General features: G+C 40.5%; 1 protein-coding gene across 7 annotated transcripts in view; it reads right to left on the reverse strand.

The window, feature by feature from the left end:
* Nucleotides 1-3,010: 3,010 nt before the first annotated feature.
* Nucleotides 3,011-22,128, reverse strand: part of dgkg (diacylglycerol kinase, gamma) — a 166,604-nt gene continuing 147,486 nt past the window's right edge. For all 7 annotated transcript variants that reach the window (XM_088083697.1, XM_088083696.1, XM_088083699.1 and 4 more), the window contains 3 exons: nt 10,831-10,951; nt 8,471-8,531; nt 3,011-6,869 (listed from right to left, as the gene is read on the reverse strand). In XM_088083697.1, coding sequence (XP_087939823.1) covers nt 6,771-6,869; nt 8,471-8,531; nt 10,831-10,951 — 281 coding nt within the window. In that variant the 3' untranslated portion in view covers nt 3,011-6,770. The remainder of the gene's footprint in view (nt 6,870-8,470; nt 8,532-10,830; nt 10,952-22,128) is intronic.

A 22,128-nucleotide genomic window follows, 5' to 3' on the forward strand; every position in this document is an offset into this window, starting at 1 on the left:
TCACAGAGCTTCTGAATCAGATGAAGTGTCGTGTCACACAGAAGTTTGTTTTTATTTAAATATGTCCTGCTCTGTGATGATCCTGACGCTGTTGTGATGTAGAGTCTGATCTGTAAACTCTAGATCTATGATTGATGCTTTAATGCTCATGTAGAGCGACAGAGCGCTGCGGCGGCCTCTGATGTCACTCAATACAGCTCATCTGTCCCGGGACGAGGTCTGGATCACACTGTCAGGACCGACCTCGGAGGGGGGGGCAGACAGAGCGGGGTGGGGGGAGGGGCATAGATCCACACTGTGTGCAAACACATGTTGACTTTGATTGTTTTGTATTTATAGTAATGATATTAACCCTTAGGGCCCGCTTTAATATCACACACACTCGTACCGCTCTGCGCACAAATATGCTTTTCAAAATCAAGGTTTAAAAAATATTATACATTAATATTTTCTATTTTCAGTGAAGTAATGTTTTTAAACATTAGTCCGAATCATAAAAATCAAATATTTATTAATTTTCAGAATTTTAACCCTTTAAATGCCAGATTTTTGTCACGTGTTTTGGCACATTCTTAGATTAAAAAAAATTTTTAAAAAATAATTATTTTTAATATACCACATGCTGAGCAAATATTTTTTTTAGATTATCACAGCCTGGGATATGTCAATGTTTATCTGCAACATTGATTTTTACACATTATTTTTCGTGCAGCGTCAAATATTCACTCGTACCACTCTGCGCTCAAAATGTGCTTTTCAAAATCAAGCTTTAAAAAATATCATACAATAATAATATTTTCTACTTTCAACATGTTTATCTTTTTTAAAACATCAGTCCTAATCATAAATATCAAATATTCATTAATTTTCAGAATTTTAACCCTTTTTTTTTGTCATGATGCCACTTTGTCTTTAGATGATAAAAACAAAAAAAAAATGAATTATCTTCAATATACTACATGCAGATTTTTTGGGATTATCACAGCCTGGAATATGTTAATGTTTTGCAGCAACATTGATTTTTATACATTATTCTTTTTTGCGCAGTGTCAAATACTCACACTCATACCACTCTGCACACAAAATGTGCTTTTCAAAATAAGGGAATAAAAGATATTATACATTAATTTCAGGAAAAAACAGTACTAATAATATATATCAAATATTTGTTAATTTTTAGAATTTTAACCCTTAAGAAGATTAATCATTTTCAATATACTACATGCAAAGTAGGTTTTGTTTTGGATTATCAAAGCCTGGGATATGTCAATGATGGATATGAATGAATAAATTAAAATACACAATCTTGCTAAAATGTCAAATGCATGAACACAACCAAAATGATAAAAAAATAAAGAATGAAAAACGTGTAAAATGTGCCAAACATTCCTTAAGGGTTAAATATCGCACTGAAAGAACTAGTTTAACATTTTGGAAATCACGCGTTTTCATTTTCTTGCAGAGAGTTTAACTTTCTTCACACTCCAAAAGACATTATGGTGTTTTCAGCAGCGACTTGAACACACCGAAACTGAAAGAATGACCTCCTAACTCGGGAAAACCATGGACCATCAGAGGAGCAAAACAACAAACAGGTTAACACAGCAGAGGAATCGGTTAAAATCTTACCTTCTGCAAGAAAATGTTGAAATATACTTCCCAAAATATCAAACTACTTATTTTTAATGGTAAAATCCACCCAAAATATACTGATTGATGTATTGCGTTCTGCGTCAGTTTTACTTTTCTGGAGGTGAATTTTGTTTCATTGTGTTTTAATGAATAATATGAGGACCAGATGCTGTTTGATTTCCAGTTTGACGACATTTTATGTCAAAATCAAAGAGGCAAATACACCAACTTTTCCACCGACAGTAGCTCGAGTGGAGCCATGTGTTTTTTAACTAGAAACCTGTCTGGTGACTCTACGTGTCGCCCGCGGCTGAACATGACAAACCTGCTGACCTTCACTGAGAGTCGACAAACATCGTTCTCTGAACACGAAATCTCAAACTGAAGGAAAAGTTTCACATGATGCTGTGTCTATGAGCTTGTCAGCAGGAACCGGCTCCCTCAGGATGCAGCAGGAGCTACAAGAGCTGTTATTGCATCACTTAACTCTTCAGAAACTGAGCGGATCATCTGGAGGTTTTGAATCCACAATTCCTGAAATCGTGGACTATCAGCTCCCAGGAATCCCTCATACGTGGCCGCTCCCATATATAAGGGGCTCGCCTTTCCATTTTGACTCCATAACACGCCTACATCGCCTTCGATTGGAAATGATGACGGCTAGTTCAGTGCAATAGAAATAAAGCTGCTAATGATTTGAACATCCATCGCCATGGTTACTGGGATGTTATCGCCACAGGAGAAGCAGCAGAACATCTCTTAGTGGAAACGCAGTCATCTTGCAGTTTGTGTTTAATCGACATTTCGAAAATATCGCTTAAGTTTTGTGCGAATCTGTAATGGAAACCCGTCTATTGTTGCTTTTGATCTTTTTTTGTCATTGGATTTGTTGTCTTATCTTTAAAGACGACTTGTTTCAGGAAAGTCAACCTGCAGACAACAGAGGGCTCTGATAAAACCTCCTCGTTTGCTCAGTGGCGGCAAATTACATCATGATGGTAACTGAAGCTTAAGACGACGCAAAAATGACTGCGCTGGGTTGCCAAAAATTGATTAAATTGTCTGTTTTTGTTTGTTTAAAATCTGCGGGTCAGCTGTTGACAGTCGGGGTTAAAGCGGTTCTTTTTTTTCGTAATTTTAGGGCTCTGTGTTGCTACAAATAATTGTCTCTGTGATTTCAACTTTTTTCACTGTGTGTCTCTGCGAAGCTGAGAGCAAAATTTATTTGTTAAGGCAATTGATTACTTCAAAGGACAGGAACAGACACGAGCGTGACACATATTGGAAACTCACCGAGACGAGCCGCGGGGGCGTTCGTTCATGTGGCGGCCCTTTGATTCCACAATAAATCACAAAACGATGTCGTAATCGTGGAAACTTCATCTGGGAATTCTAGTTTCTTTTTAATGTAACAAGACAGACTCTGCCCTGCCTTTTTCTTGCACATGGTTATAAACATGCTGCTAAAAAAAGGAAAAATTAAAAAACCACAACAAATAAATATCAGATAAATTGATTTTTTAAAGCAAAGAAATAAGTTTGAATATTCTGATTCACGCTCTTCCTTTTTGTTCACTCTCCTTTTTGATTCAGCAGGCATGCGGTGATGTAACTTCAGATAAAATATTATAAACAAATATATACACTTGGTAATATAGCTGTCTAAAACAAATCTCTCAATAAATGTAAAGTTACTGTAAACATGCACTCTTTTCTCACTGAGGTCTCTCGGCGCCCAGGCTCCACGTACGGAGGAAAACGTGATGTGCTGTGTTTTTTGTGACTCTTCCACAGTGTTGTATTGATGTTAAATGGCTTTTTATTGTTGTTTGTTTTAAATGAAACCGCTGAGATGGATGTCAGCGGCTGACCTGAACTCTCTACCAGCTGATTGTGTGTGAGTTAATATCTACAGTGTGTGAGGATACAGTTTACTGACTGATTTCATGGGGCCTGGGTGCAAGAGTGACGCCTCAGTGTGTTTTAAAGGGAAAAAGGGCGTAAAGGCGTGGACGCCTGACCCTACAGCGGAGCTCAGTTTGTACTGTCAGAGCATCAGCGGTCTCCCTCCGCCTTCTCAGAAGGCTGCAAGACAGTTTTCCACAAATGTCGAACTCACATCACATACAGGGCGTTTGAGTTTAACATTTACACAATTGCAATTTCTTGAATAATAATTTTTTTAAAAGTTTTCTTGAAAGTTTATTCTTGACTTTAGGGTCAAAGTGTGTTAAATATACCCAACTTAAGATCCAGGTATTACCTTTACCTACAACCTTTTTTTTCAGGTTGTTATTGTTGTTTCAGAGTTACAAAAACATGACGATACAGCAGTTTACATACTTCTTTGCACATGTTTTAAAAATTAAGCTACTGCCCTGTGGGGGTTGGGTGATTTTTCGAATATGCTCGACGTATTGCTGCTTGCTCCAGCTATATAAAATAACTATATCGCGAACATAGACTATAAATTGTTATTGTTTTTATAAGCCACCGATTTGTTAAGTTTCTGTCACTCTCTCCTACGTCTCTCTGCCTCTCACACAGACACACACAAAAAAGGGCTTTTGCAGAGCTCCAAACGGCGACGACTTAGTCACATTTTGCAACCGTAAAGCATTACTGTGATTTGCAAATACTATTAATTTATGAACTGGAGAGCTGTGTGTGTATGTGTGTATTTGTGCCTATATTCATCATATTAATCAACTAATTGCCCCTAGTGGGATTAATAAAATTGTCTGAACTGAATCGGATTGAGAAACAACACTGAATTCAAATATAAAACAATGTGAACGAGACAAAGTGGAAAACTGCCTTCAGAGAGTGACCGACTGCAGCAGCTCTGCACGGTGAGAACACTGATCTGAACCCCTCTACGCTAAGATTTCCACAGTAATAACAATGATATATTAAAAACACATTCGTGTGTACAGTATATGTGAGCTTCTACTCCTACTTTCCAGAAATATACATATACTCTTTTCTGCACACACTGTATAATATAATTTGCCGTATTGTGGGGACAGTAATATGGATACATTCTTTATAAACACCAAGCTAAGCTCCCCGGTAGATTCATCGTCTCTGTGTCCTCCAGAACGTCTTTATTTGGTGTCGTTAAACAGATCGCGGATGCACTGAAGCAGAAGGGGCAGAGATCTGCGCTCTGGGATTTGCGCTCTGACAGCACACTTGACATTGTGGGCTGATGTTTGACACGGTAATTAGGCGTAGGGTTTCACTGGAGGAGAGATGGACCCTCCCTGAAATAGAGGGATAAATTTAGTTCCCCTGTCAATGCGCTGGTAAATAAAAACCTCATGGGCCCTGCTGTTTTACCCTTGAGGGGATTTATTTCAATCCTTGACCCACTAGAAGTGTCCATATGATGCACAGGAGCTGCTGTTGATAGAGTTCACCAGCCACAGAGGACAAATGGGTTTCTTAAAGGTCCAATTCATAAGATTTAAGAAAATTTAGTGGCAGTTAGCAGTTAGGACTGCAGGTTGCAACCAGCTGAAACTTCTCCTGGTTTGAATTCCTTCAGTGTTTAGTGTTCAGGAGGTTTTTGCCAGGAGCTGAATTATCCGCAGACGTCTCTTCCTCTCAAAAACAAATGAACTAGGTGATTAAAAGACGGCACATAAATGTAGCACCCGTTAATATGTGCTCACTTGGCATGGGCGGTATCACTGTATTACAGTATACCAGGGTGTTTAGAAATCCTGTAACTATGATTTTAATACCACACATGGGCGCTCCTCTTTCTATTAAACTCACTGCATGTAGTGAACTGGCTCCCTCAGGATGCAGCAGGAGCTACAAGAGCTGTTATTGCATCACATAACTCTGGGAAAGTTAAGCAGATCATCTGGAAGTTTTGAATCCACAATTCCTCCGTGAAATCGTGAAATCGCAGAAATCCCTCATACATGGCTGCTCCCACGTATGAGGGGTTCGTGTTTACCTGATCGCTCCATAACACGCCTATGTCACCTTCGAGCTGCTGTAATGACGGCTAATGTGGTGGCTGCCACAGAAATAAAGCTGCTACCGTTTTAAATATCCATCGCCATGTTTCTTTGAATGTTATTGCGAGAAGAGAAGTCGCATAAAATCACTCACTGTTTGTGTTTTATCGACATTTCGAAAATATCGCTATCGTTTTGCGTGAATCTGTGAGGAAAACCTGACTAGAGAGGCTTCTAGTGTGGTGAAACACTAAGAAAAACATATTTATGAATATTAAATTCCAACTCTGCCAATATGTCCCCTAAATCTTACACACTGGACCTTTAAGAAAGCAAAGATGAACTAAAATTTCTCCAGCCTTTACTTTTAGTTTAGATCTACTGGACGTCTACTGCCAGATCATCTACACAGTCTGTAAATATTGTGTTAAGGGGTCTGTTTTTGTAGGCCAGTGATGCTAAGGGGCCAAAAATCCCTGCATGTTTCAACCCATTCCAGGCCACTGTTACGCCCCACTGCCATCGACCCACAAACAAAATAAGTCAATAATGGATGAGGTTTTTCCCCTCCTCTCTGCTCTGCTCGGCTGCACCGTGCTGTCAGTCTGTGGCGAGGCCCCGCAGCGAGCGCTTTTACAAGCCACTGCTGTTTCATTATTCATACAGGTGTTTTAACCAAGAGGTGGATCTTACTCTATTTACTCACCGGCCTTGTAAACAACCCCGATCAGTGCCGAACTCCTCTCTTTGTCACTGTAGTGTGTCGGGGCTCTTTCTCGTCAAACAATCTGCAAAATATCACCTGCTGTACTTTCAGAGGGAATCCCAGCAGCCGGAGTTGGAGGATATTTAGCGGGCAGTGCAGTACTGGAATATGGCTGAGTTTTTTAGGGGAGGGGGTGGCTTGGGCTGACAGACCTGCAGGTAAATCCATGACTTTGGGGATGATGGTTACACAGGAAAAGGTCGGTACTGTATACTGAGAGTCTTTCAGGTTCTGTCACTGCAGGTTGAATTGTCTGTTGGCATTTAGGAACGATGTGATCCCTGCAAAGAGCTTCCAACTTCCAAAGTCTTCTGATGGAGCTGCCTGTACAGTGTGTGGCGTGTGTGTATGTGCATACATGTACTGTATATGTGTGTGTTTTTGTGCATGCATGTGTCCTAGTCGCGGCTCCGGTTGCGTTTCTTGAAGAAAAAGAACGGCGTCTTCTGAGGCGGGCCCAGCAGCATGGGGACCTGGTTCATGTGTGTGATTCTGATCTGTAGGAATCAAACAGAGAAGGACACGATACACGGTTTGTACAGAAAACTGTTCTCAGTGTCTCTTTCTGACAGGTTGACAGTCATCACTTCCTGGCTCTTTTCAACAGACCGTTATGAAATCGCTCGCTGCGACCTCGCCAATAACCCACAGAGCACGACAAAAAGCTTTCACATCTTCGAAGGTCCACCGTGACAAAATGAAAAGTGGTTCAAACGCCTCGAGGATGAATAGATAATAGTTGATTTTATGCTTTTCAGTGAGGAATTTAGTTGGACTGAGGTGTTTAATAGCATGACGGCGTTGGAGTTCGAGGTCATGCAGAGGAGGAAGATGAACAAAAGAGAGGAGGAAGATGAACAAAAGAGCGAGGAAGCAAGCCAAACAGGAGAGAATCCAGGTAACACTCATGTTGGTACATACAGCGGACTACAGCTGTCAAGGATAAGTGGCTGTCCATCACCATCCAGGGGACACTTGTGTCTCATTTCCACTGCTCAGCTTGACTGGACTCGATTCAACTCACTTATGATATAAGCCAACATGTTCTCATCGTCTCTTATACACATTTCCCACCAAAATTAGAGTGTGCATGCGTTTTTTTGCTCACAGTGTAATTGCTCATTTTGGCGAGTGTACCCGCTAAATATGCCACTGCCACTGAACTCACCGCTGGAGAGCAAATCTGCCTTTCTGTCAGCTGGTGTGTATGTGGGTTTTATTTGTGTGTGCGTGCCACGTCACGGACTTGCAGGAGAACAGGTAAACAGCAGACAGCTGCAGGAACACAACACAGGTCTGTGGAAACTCTTTATATATCTCTTACTTATTCAGTCTCTCAAAATCAGTGCAGACTACTTTGGATCAGTGTTTTAGTGCTGCTTAGGAAGAGATGGAGGGTAATTATTGACTGCGCATAATTGCATCTGAAATTACGACGTCTGCTGTTAACATTTCAGGATGCTGCTACCGTTTTGTCAACACAAGCACATAATGGGATAATGCTGCACATGGTTATGTTTGGCAACCAACACCAGGGCGTCGACAAATGCACATGCTGGCATGGATGGTTAGGTTTAGACAAAAAAGGTATGTAAGGTATAAAAAAAAATTCCCACCACATTCAGATGGGAAGCAAACACCCAACTCCTGCATGAAAGTCCAGGGTTTGGTGGAGTCATCCACTGCCAGTTCAGCCGCCCCATAGGGACGCTGGTGCTCCTTTTATGAAACTGTTACCGACAGAGTATCAACCTGTGGCTGTCCAGGAGCGTATCAAGCAGCTGCGTCAGGTGCTGTCTGCTGGCGTATAAAAACACTGCGGATGGTTCTGTCTGGCTGCATTCTCATTTGACGCTGCCCACACATCACCGATTTCTTCCGTTCTGCCATTATTTTAAAGTTTTCTTTGTCTTTTTCAGGTTAAATTGCTCTGACCTGTGACCCGTGAATTTTCAGTTTCAATCTTGCCAGTGAAAACAGGCGTTTAAGTTCAATACAAAACCTGAAAAATGGGTATCTCTGGGACAAAATGCTTACATATGGGATATCTTAAAACAGTTTTACAACATGCGAGCAGTGACTCTGATTTAACTCTCACCGTGCAGGGGGGCTGCATCCAGGGCTCGCCATCGATCTGCATGGGCAGCCGCCGGGACGTCCTGTGAAGAGAGAGAGACAGAGAGAGAGAGAGAGAGAGAGAGACAGGGGACAGGATGGGGTTGTAGGTTGTGAAGGTCAGATCACACACACCTCAGAGGCACGAGAGGCCTGTTCACACTGTCCCAGGACAGGGTCAAACACTGCACCCTTTGTTCCCATGAGACCCATTCCCAGACAGGCCCCCACTCTTTAAACTCACAGACCCACTGTATATGTACACACACACACACACACACACACACACACACACACACACACACACACACACACACACACACACACACACACACACACACACACACACAGTTGGTTTAAGACTTTCATGCATGCCTCTCCGGCTAGAGAAACACAGTATGGGAGAATGACCGTGATGAATGCTCTTTTAACTCTGGTCTAGGAAAATATTCGGGGCCAGTTTGCAGAACAAGTGAGAGAACAACTTGTAAATGTCACTTCTCTGGTACAGTAACTGGCTCGCTGTAGATGTTCACTGTCTGGCAGGAACAGCAAAACATCGGAAACAAAACAACTTTCTTTAGATTTGTCAGACAAAAAAAAGAAAGAAAGCTTTGGATATCTTTGAGAGAGTTCTTTGAATGTTACGATTCTTTCTTTTTTCTTATATTTATTTAGGGCAACTTTTGACATTTGTTAACTAAAATTTATACGTACTAGTAAAAAGGCAAAACTCTAATAATCAGGTGAGCTTTGAGTTTTAAGTAATTTGAACCTATACGCCCTTTCTGAAATAAAGACAATACCCAGTGAAAATTAGACATCTTCATCCTGAGTGGTCGTCATGAAAACACAAGAATTACTCTTCCAAGTAGACGTTTGTGCCAAACTTGAGATATGAGCTGCATGCAAGTCACAATAAACTTGGCATTCGACCACCAAAATGTAATCAGTTAATTGTTGAGGTCACATGGATGTTTGTGCCAAATTTGAAGAAATTCCTTCAAGGCCTTCTTGAGATATTTTGTTCACGAGAGTGAGCCACCAGCAGGTCACAGTGAACTTGACCTTTGACAATCAAACTCTAATCAGTTCATTCTTAAGTCCAAGGGGACGTTTGTGCCAAATTTGAGAAAATTCCATCAAGAGCTTCTTAAGATATTGCTTTCACAAGAATGGAATGGATGCAGGTTACTGTGACCTTGACCTTTGACCGTCTAATTCTAATCAGTTTACTGATAAGTCCTAGTGGAGGTTTGTGCCAAATTAGGGGATTTTCCCTCAAGGCCCTCTTGAGATATCACATTCACAGTTATGAGATGCAAGCTCAAAGTGACCTTGACCTTTGACCACTTAAATCAGTCAAACAGTTCATGCTTGAGTCCAAAAGGATGTGTGTGCCAAATTTGAATAAATTTCCCCACGGCATCCTTGAGATATTGCATTCACAAGAATGGGTCACAATCACCTTGACCTTTATTCACCAAAATCTTATTAGTACATTTTTGAGCACAAGTGGACGTTTGTGCCAAATTTGAAAAAAAATCCTTCCAGGCCGTAAATGGACTGTACTTGTATAGTGCTTTTCTAGTCCTTTTGACCACTCAAAGCGCTTTCACACTGCATGGCACATTCACCCATTCACACACACATTCACACACTGGTGGCCGAGGTTACCGTACGAGGTGCCACCTGCTACTCTGAAACCATTCACACACGTGCACACTCCTGACGCAGCATCAGGAGCAATTTGGGGTTCAGTATCTTGCCCAAAGATACACCGTTTACTGGAGAAGTTGGGGATCGAACAGCTGAACTTCTGATTAGAGGACGGCCCGCTCTACCTCTGAGCCACAGCCACCCCATATATTGTGTTTGAATGGACAGACGTTTGGACAGCACAGAAACATAATGTCTCCTGTCATGGCTATCGGTGGTGCACGGATAAAAAACACAAGAGGACGAATAAGAGAATCATTAGCCTCTTGGAATCAAATCTGAAAACAACAGACGTTGTTTCGTTTCTCATCCTGCGTTTGCGAGTAGTCGATCCTCGGCTCCAACGGCTCACATAGTTCAAATATATAATTTATCAGATACTGTGCGTTATCGTTTGGATGCTGCAGGGATTTTAACCTCCAAATGCACAAAACACTCAACAGGAATGCATTTTTGATCATACATGTATAGCATGGAGATGGATTTATTTAATGCAGCTTCCAGCTGGCTGACCCGGAGGAAGATGAAGGGCAGTGACACGAGGCGGATGAAGATGGAGATCAGGAGGGAGGATTAAGAGTGGGAAAAGATGGAGGGAGCAGCAGAGAGGCAGGACGCTCTGACCTGATGGTGACGTTGGCACACTGAGCCAGTCTGCGTCCGGCACTCTTCAGCCCGGTGTAGATCTGTCCCATCTCTATCGCTCCTTCGAGGCCGACCACCTCCAGCAGCTGGTCGCTGAAGTCTGCACAGAGAGGAAGATGCTGTGAGTTCAGTGTTCAAGCACATTAAAGCACAATTACACCTGAAATGACTGAACTGAGCCCAGCTGATGTCACCGCAACCAGCTCAGAGGTGGTTAGGCGTGCTTTGACCTGACTCCAGATATGGACCATGTAAGTGTCTCAGAGACAGTTTTATTGACGTGTTTATTTTATATATCAGTTATAAATTCATTACCATTTAGGTTCATAGAGGGGTTAAAAAGTCATTAAAATCTAATCAATATGGAGCTAAAAAGAGCAAAAAGTATGATGGAAATGAGTCTCAAAGACATCCATATGACGTCCAGAAAAGACATCTATACAACTTTTGACATTAAGATGTCTTTTCTGGACGTCACATAGATGTCTTTTTTGGACGTCATATAGATGTCTTTTCTGGACGTCATATAGATGTCCCCTCTGAACATCGTAAAGGTGTCTTTTCTGGACATCATATCGATGTCCTCTCTGGACGTAGTATAAGTGTCTTTTCTGGACAGCATGCAAATGTCTTGTGTGGACACAATTTTGTTGTCTTTTCTGGACGTCATATAGATGTCCTTTCTGGACGTAGTAAAGGTGTCTTTTCTGGACAGCATGCAAATGTCTTGTATGGACACAGTTTAGACACCTTTTCTGGACGTCGTTTAGATGTCCGTTCTGGACATGGTATAGAAATGTATTACATTTGTGGGATTATTACATTAAAATCTGCAGATTTGTATTACGATTGTTGTGTGTTACATTTGTTATGTATTATGTTTGTTGTTTATGACGTTTGTCGATTATATTTGTGGGTGTTACAACACAGCGTCACATTGCTGCCACGTTGTAAATTTTATAAATATCAGTAACGGCTGCTTTAACGAACCGGGCAGTAAAGCAAACTTCCCAAACAACAAGCCTCTTCACTCCAAAAGAAACTGTCCTTTGTGTGTAAACAGACACGCTTTGACAGTCACCGTCACTTTAACCTGGCTGATTAAAGGAAAAGAAAAGCGCCGTTGTTCGCTGTAATTCTGAGAGTGTTACACCATTTAACAGATGCCCCCTCGTTATCGCCCGCTCTGTGAATTTCCCTTTGTGTTCTCCGTGTTTGAAAAGTGCGATGGCTCATAGTCAATATTTACAACATGATCTTAAAGGTCAGTGATGATGTCATTTGACATTTCACTTTCAATACACTTTATCTCATAAAAGAGCCCGTTAAGATTCAGAGATTATGTGATTGTGTGGCCGCGGCAGCTTCACAGGTTTTTACAAACACTTGCCGAAATTAATTATTAGAGAGAAATCTGGGAAATGTTTCGTTTTCGCAGCCTGTGTGATAATTTGTGAGGTGCGACAGCAGAACCAAATCTCATACAAGTGTGTCGGTGGCATCTCATCGACACCCGTTAAATGGTTGTGTCCGAGCTCGGTGACAGGGACCAGGCCGACAGAGACTCTTATTTTGATAGTCATTACTTCATATATACTTAATGCTTAATTCTTATCTAACTTTTTATTGATTAAGTTCTTTTATAAGTATGTTTATTACTTGATGGACTTTGTACTTTTTCTGATTATTGGATGTGATCTGGTGTCAGGACATGTGAGCACTATTTTTTTTTTTTTTAAGATAAAACATAATCTTTTCCTAAATTTAACCAAGTGTTTTTTGATCCTAAACCACGTTAACCACATGTTGTTGAAATGTAAAGTTTCAACATATTCCCCACATAATAGCGTACAAATGTTGCTTATCTGGGGTTTGCAAAAATGTACAAAGCCAACTTTTATTCTGGCAATTAGGGTGACAATTTTCTGACTGAAAAAAAGCATTTCTTTATTAAGCCATCAATGCATTTTCTGCAAAGTTAGTGTCACCAAAAGTGGTTGTTTTTATTCATTTCATTTCACTGGTTTTCCAGCTGGGAGTGAGCCCCCAAAACTGGGTATTTCAAGCCAGAACATAATCTTTTCCAAACCATAACTAAGTGGCAAATCTTAACCACAGCTTTGTTGAAACATAAAGTTTCATATTGGATAATTAATAGTGCACCAATCGGTGATTTGCAGAAATGTGCTATGCCAATATTTACTTGGGCAACTGTGTTGACTGTTTTCTGACAAAAATGAGCATTTTTTGGTGGGATAGTGTCACAAAAAGCATGTTTTTTTTTTCCCTAAACCATCGCTGCGTTTAAAAGGTTTTTATTTGTTTTTTTGTTAAGAGATCATTGCATTTTCAGCTGGGATAGTGGCTCAGCACTGCACTGTTGAAACATAAACTTTCAGCGTATAGTGTATAGTGTACAAATTTTGCGTATCCTGGGTTTGCAGAAACGTACAATGCCAATATTTATTCTTGCAACAGGGTTGCTGTTTTCTGACAAAAATGCTGCGTTTTTGGCTTGGTTAGTGTCACGAAAAGTGGTTTATTACAGAGACTTTGCCGCATGTTTGTGAGGATAGTGCCACAAAAAACTTTTTTTGTTTGTTTTTTTAAAGCCAAAACTACATTTTCAGCTGGAATAGTGCCTCAACACGCTTTTGTTTTTAATGCATTGCTGCATCTTCTGCTGGTATAGTTCCACCAAATAAGGTTGAGATGTTGTTCTAAACCAGATATTTTAAGCCAAAACTGGATCTTTTCCAAACCATAACTAAGTGGTTTTTGAGCCTAACCATAACTACCTTAATCACAGTGTTGTTCAAACATTAAATTTCAACATTCATTCACTACATATGTTTACAAATGTGATGTATCCGTGGTTTGCAGGAGTGTAATGCCAACATTTGATTTGTTGACCGGGTAGATCATTTTCTGTCAAATATCAGCTGCTGTGAGCTCGACAACAGAGTTTATAAAGTACTTTCAAAGGGAAACTGAGTGAGCGATCTGAGTGGAGCAGCTCTGGAGACGGCAAGTGAAGCTTTGTGAGCGAGGAGCAGAAATTCTCACCGCTTCACTCGGCTCACATGCTCTGTCTGGTGCTCCACACAAAAATAGACCCGGAATTGAGTCAACCCCTCCGCCTGTGTAACCCATTCTCCATGGCTAATCATGCAGGTTAGTGTGGCGCTCTGAGGGTCGATTGACTTGATCCAGGCGGGCAGGCTGGTGCCAGCTCAACACCTAAACATATTTCAGTTGTTTTTTTAATGCACTGGGTTTCCCTTGACTACCTGAATCACAGACGTCTTAAAATGTCAGCGAGAGAAAGTTCCTGTCCATTAAATGTGCATATTTCTCATGATTACATGTTTCTAATGTTAATGCCAAACATAAAAAGCAGAAATAATCTCTAAAAGGCTGTAACAGAGTTTGCCTCAGTGCTGGAGGAGAAAAGAAAGAGCGTTTGTTTGAAGCACCCAGGGAACCGGTCAGACCGTTCCCCGAGGGTCTCAGTCCTCCATCCAGCCCAGACAAGCTGCGACTGGCAGCGCTGCCTGTTGTGACTGGAGCCGCAGGCTGCAGGTCTGCCTGTCTCTTACAGTGTAAACAACGTTAATAATTTCCCAACGTCGTCAGACCTCGCTCGCCCTGTTTGGCTTCGTTTCAAGCCGCAAACAGGAAACTGTTGCTTTGCTCTGGAGAGGAAATGTGCTTTGCAAAAGCCTGATGCAACACAGAGCTCAGGACGCGTCTGACTCATGACTTTTCACGCTCAGAAGAATTTAAGAAAAGAGGTACGTAAACACTGTGACATAAGCGCCTTTGGAACTGGTTTTTCTTATCGTCTGCTAATTCCGATAAATGTTGGCAACCCATTTAGTGCTTTTTCATAAATCATCTCCAACACTCATTTAACCCTGAAAAACCTGGAACGACATCAGTTTTTTTGTGCTTCGCTCAGACGCCTTACACAGACATTTACACCTTTGAAATCTGAGTGAATTGGCTCATTTATTTTAAAACGTGGCTTAAAAGGCTATGAGCAACTTCACAAACGATGTCCTACAATCTGCAAAGAAATTAGGAAAAGGTGCATAAAAATTACCTGAAAATTAGTTTTCAATAAGAAAATCATTATAAGTTAATAATAATATAATTATTGTATCTCTATATTCATTATTATTATCATTATTATTATTAATACAGATAATAATAATTTATTTTATTATTAATATATAAATAGTAAAAATAGAGATCATTGTTTCAAATTAAAAAAAATATTTTTAAATAGTAAAAATAAAATTAAAAAAAGAAGTGTTAAGTTTAGTTAAGTTTTATCTCACATGCATACACATACACACACACACACACACAAACACACACACACACACACAAAGACACACACACCAGTACACATAGAGTATTTCTTTGCTTTTTTGGTAAATTTCAGGAAATATTCTTTAAATCCTAGCTTGTGATTTTCAAACAAATCAGGCCAATTTGTTCAGTTTTCAAAGGGTTAAAACGAAATTAAACTCTTGGTTAATTAAAAAACTGCTTTGTGTTTTTTCTCCTCATCTGTTAGCGGTCAAATTAAAATGTCGAACAGCAGCTGGCTAAGTTTTAATATACGGTGGTTTTACAGTTCGTGTTGCTTAGCGTCCATAAAAGCTCGCGTGGCATTTAGAAAGTGCTGCCATTTCGTGCTGCGCCTCAAAGATGATAAAGGTTTACATGGGAATGAGTTTGTTTCTGCTGACTCACTGGCACTCTTTAATATTTCAGATGACAATTCAAAAGAAAATGTCAGAGCAGAGTAAGGAACAAACATTTTAAAATCACTCAGAGGATGCACTGCAGTTTTGTGTCCTCTTAAGAATTATAAATGCTTGAGGCACACGCATTAGTGCAGGAAAGGAAAAAAATGCAACAACTTGCAACTTTCATTACAGGAAAACGTGAACATTAATATAAGTGGTGATGTAAATGCTTTTACAGCTTGATATTAATGTGGTGATGCAACCATTTCAGACTTATAGAGGTTGATTACATTACAGTTTTGTAGGTTATTTGATATTAAACTGGATTAAAAGGCTGGATATATTGATCCAAAGGTAGCATTAAAGATGCTGCAGAATTGTTAGAAGTTATGTTACAACAACTTTTACGGGGCAACATGTATACTTAAAAAAAAATCGAACTGCAGTTTTTCTCTTCCATCACAAATACAATTTTCATACTGAATAATTTATTCTGATCCTAAATAAGTCCTGTTTTTATATGCTGGATTGTTGCTGCCGTCTGCCCCGTCTCGAGGTCTGATTCACAAAATTTTCTGCACAATTAATTTCTTTTAAATCACAGTTGAAGGTGTTTCTCTTTGCTGCTGCCTTTTATTAAATAAACTGTTCATTCATTTCTTCTTATTATTTATTGATTTCTATTCTCTATAGCTCTTAAATTCAGTTTTTATTTGTACTTATATGTACTTCAATAACGTGATTCTTTTGCGCTTTGTCTCGATTCTTTTGTCGTTTTATGTTGAGCGATTTGAATTGTTGTGTCGCTGAAATGCACAACATAAACAAACGTAAATTTCCTAACAATACTGCAGAGTAAACACGACGATAATGCTCTGCAGCTGAGTGCAGTTTGCATTATTTTTGCGTCAACGTATAAATGTTATCTTTGTGCCAAAACACAGCAGGCAGAACAGTGACAGAGTAAAAATTTTCAGACTGTGAGTACAAAGTTTCACCAACAACGTGCAGAGGTTCACCCGGCGCGACGATACTTTTGCCGGACTACAATCACTGCTGCCTCGATCACTGGACAGTCTGTGTGTGACACCTCTTATATACATGCACTTCAGTTCTTACCAACTCTCTGAAACTCTCTCTGCTGTTATGTATTTTATTTTATTTATTTATATATATATATATATAAATTTTTTTTAAAGGGACAACAATTAATCATTAATCAACAATTATGTAAAATGTGCCAGTGATGGCAATCAGGCTAATTTTCACTATAGCCCTTTGGAAAGTTGTTTTGAAACTCATAAAATGCTTTTTTAAAATGTAAGAATTATCATTCGTCAGGGTCTGATCAAAAATTGTGCCTGACCTTAGCTATTGCCAACATGGAGGCAAAAACCACGTGTTGTTGAAACGTAAAGCTTCAACATATTCGCCACATAACAGCGTACAAATGCTGCTTATCGGAGTTTGCAAAAATGTTTATTGCGGCAGTTAGGGTGACTATTTTCTGACCAAAACAAAGCACTTTTTTATTAAGCCATCAATGCATTTTCTGCAAAGGTAGTGTCACCAAAAGTGGTTGTTTTTACTGAGATTTCACTGGTTTTCCAGCTGGGACTTAGCCCCCAAAACTGGGTATTTCAAGTCAAAACATGATCTTTTCCAAACCATAACCAAGTGGTTTTGAGCCCAAACCTAGTCTGATCTCAAGCTATTCCAGGACTTAAATTTCTGAGTGTCGAATTCAAATACATCAAGCTTGCCTTATGTCTTCTGCCTGTCGCCAGGCGTGGGTATGTACAAAATACCTGCCTAACTTTGTGTTGCATGGCCTGCCTGTTTTTTTACTGCATACGGATATATTGTTAACCCATAACTGCATCTTTTAATATTTTATTGAGGTCTACATTATGACTCTTGTATTTCATCTCTGCTTCTGTCTGTTGCTGTTTCTGGTCTTTGCTGCTCTGCATGTCTGCATGTTATGCTTAGCGTGTGTCATTGCGTCACGCTGCGTGCAGGTCTTTTTGTGCTGAAATGCTGTTATGTTGTTGCTGTGCTATAGTTTTGCACTGTTGTTCTGCTGTTTTGTTGCTTGGCTCATGTTCCTGTTTGTGTGTTTTGTGTTTCCTGTTATTGTTATGTGGATTTTCATGATTTTATAGGTTTCAAAACATCGTGCCAAAGGACTACAGTAAAAATGAGCCTGATGGCTAAAACACATTTACAGAAATGTTGATTTGTGTGTGTTGTCCTTATAAATAAAATAAAACACAAGCACCTTGTGCAAACCCTGACATCATCAAGTATTTTTTGTAAAGCACAAACGTTGCACAATTGTCAGTCATGGCATCAAAATGTCTCCATATTAGATAAACGGTTGGCCGGAAGCGATCCAGGACGGCTGGAAATCTGTCTGAACGGAAGAAGAACCAGACGCATCTGCCACAGCAAATAAAACATGAGCTACAAAACACTCAAATCAGCCTTAAAAAGTTTTTTTTTACTTGTAAATAATCTCCCCCCGGCTTCATAAACCACCCAGTTTCCCAGAAAAAATACTCAGGACATGATCTGAGTGTCCTAAATGGTGCTCGAGTCCTGATCACATGTTCATCATCCTGCATCAAACACAGAAAGCATGCCTCATATTTAGACTGCACGCTGCTGCACGGACACATGTTCCCCATATGAATCCCTCTGTGTCTGCAGAGCTTTCCAGGAAATAATGTTAATAGGATTGGGCATCCATTAAGAAAAAAAAAACTGGACAGTTGGAGACGAAGGGATCAAGAAGACTAGTGACACAATGGCTGCACATGGCAGATGGGAATTAAAAGGATGTAAAGATGGACGCAGCCTGTCAGTTCCCGCAGCTGAAAAACCAGGCAGCGTGTGAAGCTGTAACACGCTCTGATGCTGCCAGAAAGAGGAGGTATAAAAAATTCCAGTGAGTGTTGACATGTCCTATTTTAGGATTTCAAAACAGTGCTATTCATATATCCTTTCAACAAGTCAAAATCCCCCTCCTTCGCACACCCACCTATACACCTCTACTTCCTCCAAACACCAAACATGGGCATGCCGTCCTGCCAGTGTCCCAGTGTGAGAGCCTGATGGCAGGAGAGCCCACTGTGCTGGTTCTCACCTCGCTGATGATTCCCGCCTCATCAGATCTCTGCGCTTTTTGACTCTCAGGCAACCAGTGCTGTTACTTCTCGGCGAGGTAGAGCTAAGAATAGAATAGAACAGCCTCTTACATAACGCAGCCACAGTGCATTCTGGGATGGGATGGCATTGCTTTGCCAAGCAGCGGGCAGCGAGAATCGTCACTGCTGTGCTGCACTGTTTTCTCTGCTGTGCGGGCACATAAAAAAAATGGAGCCATTTATATTTAATTCATTATTTTAAGAAAATCGTTATTTATGTAATGGCACTAAGAATTTTTCTAAATACAGAATATCTTTAAATAACTGGTTTTGAGCTTCTCATCATTTTTAAATACAAGATAAATATATATATACATATGAGGAGGAGGAGGACTTAATGCGACATATATTTAAAATTGTAAAAACTTTATATTTAAAATCATGTTACAGAAAACAAAAATAAATATATTTTCAATTTTACTTTTAGGTTTGTTTTTAAATTTTACCTTAATTTTTTGTGCACATTTTCAGGTAATTTTATAGGAACTTTTGAACAAATTGTTTACAAATTTTGGGCCATGTCTTAATAAGCTGCTCATTACCTTCTCCCCTTGTTTCTGAAAGAAATTAACCCAATTTGGTTTCAAAGTGTTAAGAAAAACACAGATTATCTCCTGACTCATCTTTTAAGTTTTTTAAATTTAGTTATGAGTTATTTATACCAACCCTTTAATTCGGAAGTGAAAGAGGAATTAAATATACCGCAGAGGAAAATCTGCAGCTTTCATTGTGCTTCAGTTTGAGGTGTCAGGCTATAATTATAAGCAGGCATATTTGTGTATCCTTCCTCCACCCACATGCCCTCCCCTCCCCGACCGGCCTGTTATTGTCTCAGGGTGGCCGGAGTCATGGCAGATGGTCAAGAGGAACTGCAGCTCACCTCGCCAGCACCGACGGAGGTAAAGGTACGGGGGAGAGCACTTGGCCATATGACAGAGAACACTATGTTACTATGATACAGTGCAAAAACACACACACACACACACACACACACACACCATGACACTGAATCCTTGCATGGGCTGCGAGCACCCAGATGGTGAAAATTCAGTTTAGTCCAGAAATCGTCATGAGAATTTTCCAAATGTGAGATCATGGGAGAGAACAGATTATGGAAGAAGCTTTAAGGAATCTCTTTTTTTTAAAATTCCCATCCTGTTTTGAGTGTGATTGGCCTTCTTTAAGGATCGTTTGTCATTCATTAACGTTGAGTAAATGTATCACTGGAAGGTCATCCACTCTCCCACCATCCGCTGAGAGCAGCCTCATGCAGGAGCTATTTCCAGCCTCACAGACCGGTGGGGGTGAATCAAAGTAATTATAGTCTGCTGTTTCTGTTGTGTGAGAAGAAAACAATATGCAGTCTCTGCCTGATATAGCTTCTCTCATCGTGTGTCACAGCTTGATTGTTGGCGGGGTGGGAAGGAGGGCGAGCGAGCAGGGGGTTTGTGGACCTTGGGAAGTAGGGAAGGAGGAGCGAGAGGAGGAAAGGTGAGGGGAGGAGGAGGAGGAGAGTAGAAATGCGTCATGGAGGGGAGACGCAGTGGGAACCTGGTCAGAACACACCTGAAACTGCAGGTTTCTAAAACACAGCTCAGTTGGTCGGTTTCTTTAAAAGATTTGCACAAAACTTAAGCAATATTTTCACAACACAATGGCGAGCTGACTGCGTTTCTGTTAAGCGATGTTATGTGACTTCTCTTCTTGTGATAACATCCCAGTATCCATGGCGATGGATGTTCAAAACATCAGCAGCTCTATTTCTATTGCAGCCACCGCACAACCCGTCATTATTTCCAATCCATGGTGACGAAGGCGTGTTATGGAGCAATAATGGAAAGGCGAGCCCCTTATACAGGGGAGGAACCACATCTGAGGGATTTCTGGGAGCTGATAGCCCACTATCTAGCCCACTGTGGATGCAAAATTTCCGGATGATCCACTCAACTTTTGAAGAGTTATGTGATGCAATAACAGCTCTTGTAGCTCCAGCTGCATCATGAGGGAGCCAGTTGCTACCAACAAGCACATAGACATAGCATCATGTGACCTAGAAAAGACTAAAAAGTGTTTCCATTGCATTTTTGAGAAATATGGCTTTTTTTTTCGAATCGCCTGAAATATCACCTCATGCAAGCGTAAAAACTTTTTTGCAATAAATTGGAGTTTTGTTGAAAATGACATTTCCATTAGGCATTATTTATGTTCACAATTTTAATTTGCACAATTTTAGGGTTAGTGGAAACCCGTCTAGTGACTGAAATACAAAATTCCCTAAAGGAGTTCTTGAGATATTGCATTCATGACATACGTGAAGGACGGACGGACAACCCAAAAACATAAAACCTCTGGCTTCTGTCATCACCAGCGTGGAGGCATAAAAACAAAACACTGTAGTTTAACAAGCAGTCAGTCTACAGCTTGGAGGTATTTACAGAACACAAACAGCCAGATTTAACCCTGTAGTAGTTCACCATAACAGTTAGTGGAGCATAAAGTAGCTAAAAATGGAAATAATCAAGTAGATAAAAATTGCATCTGAAGATCAGAACTTGCGTAAATGTACTCTCCAACTGAGAACAAGTCGACACGGCACAAGTGTTTAGGTAACTGAGTGTTACCGGGGTAACTAACTGTGATGCAAGTGTTGAATTTCAGTGTATTTCTTTGTGCTGCTCGTAACTGGAAAAAACCTTATTGCAACATGCTGCTGATAGTGCCACCCAGCACGGTGCACACACACTCACGGTTCCCTCGTTTCAATAACTGCGAGCTACGTTAACTGTATTTATGTGCATCCTTTCCAGCTCAGTCCGCAGCAGGAAGTCGAGGAAATGTGACCCAGGAGGAGGGAGGAAACAAACAGGGGAGGGGAGCGATGGTGCGCAGATAAAGGCTGAAGAGGAGCGCGGTGATGTGATGGGCTGACACCGAGGCCTTCGTACGTGAATCCTGTCGCTGTCAGCGGCTCCGGGCCTCACTGCTGCTCTGACTGTTATACATCTTCATCCAGCTGACAAGGATGGACTTTTGACCCCGCTTCACTTACAGAGTCAGACAGGTTGACTGATTCATTATTCACACACTGATGTCAGAACAGTTTGAACACTGGGAGATGAAGTTAAAGGGACAATTTGACACATTTTTTGTGTCAAATTGTCCCTTTAACTTCATCTCTGAAAAACACAATTTGTGTCAAATTGTGTTTTTCAGTCAGTGTTGATGGTAAATGGTAAGGGGATTTTGTGTTTTCTGCCTTTATTTTGTAATTGTAACATGTTTCTACCTCTAAACTCCTGTTTAATTCT

Source organism: Plectropomus leopardus, chromosome 10 (assembly GCF_026936395.1).
Source record: "Plectropomus leopardus strain MGB_pleo_1.0 chromosome 10, ASM2693639v1, whole genome shotgun sequence".
Lineage (NCBI taxonomy): Eukaryota > Metazoa > Chordata > Actinopteri > Perciformes > Serranidae > Plectropomus > Plectropomus leopardus.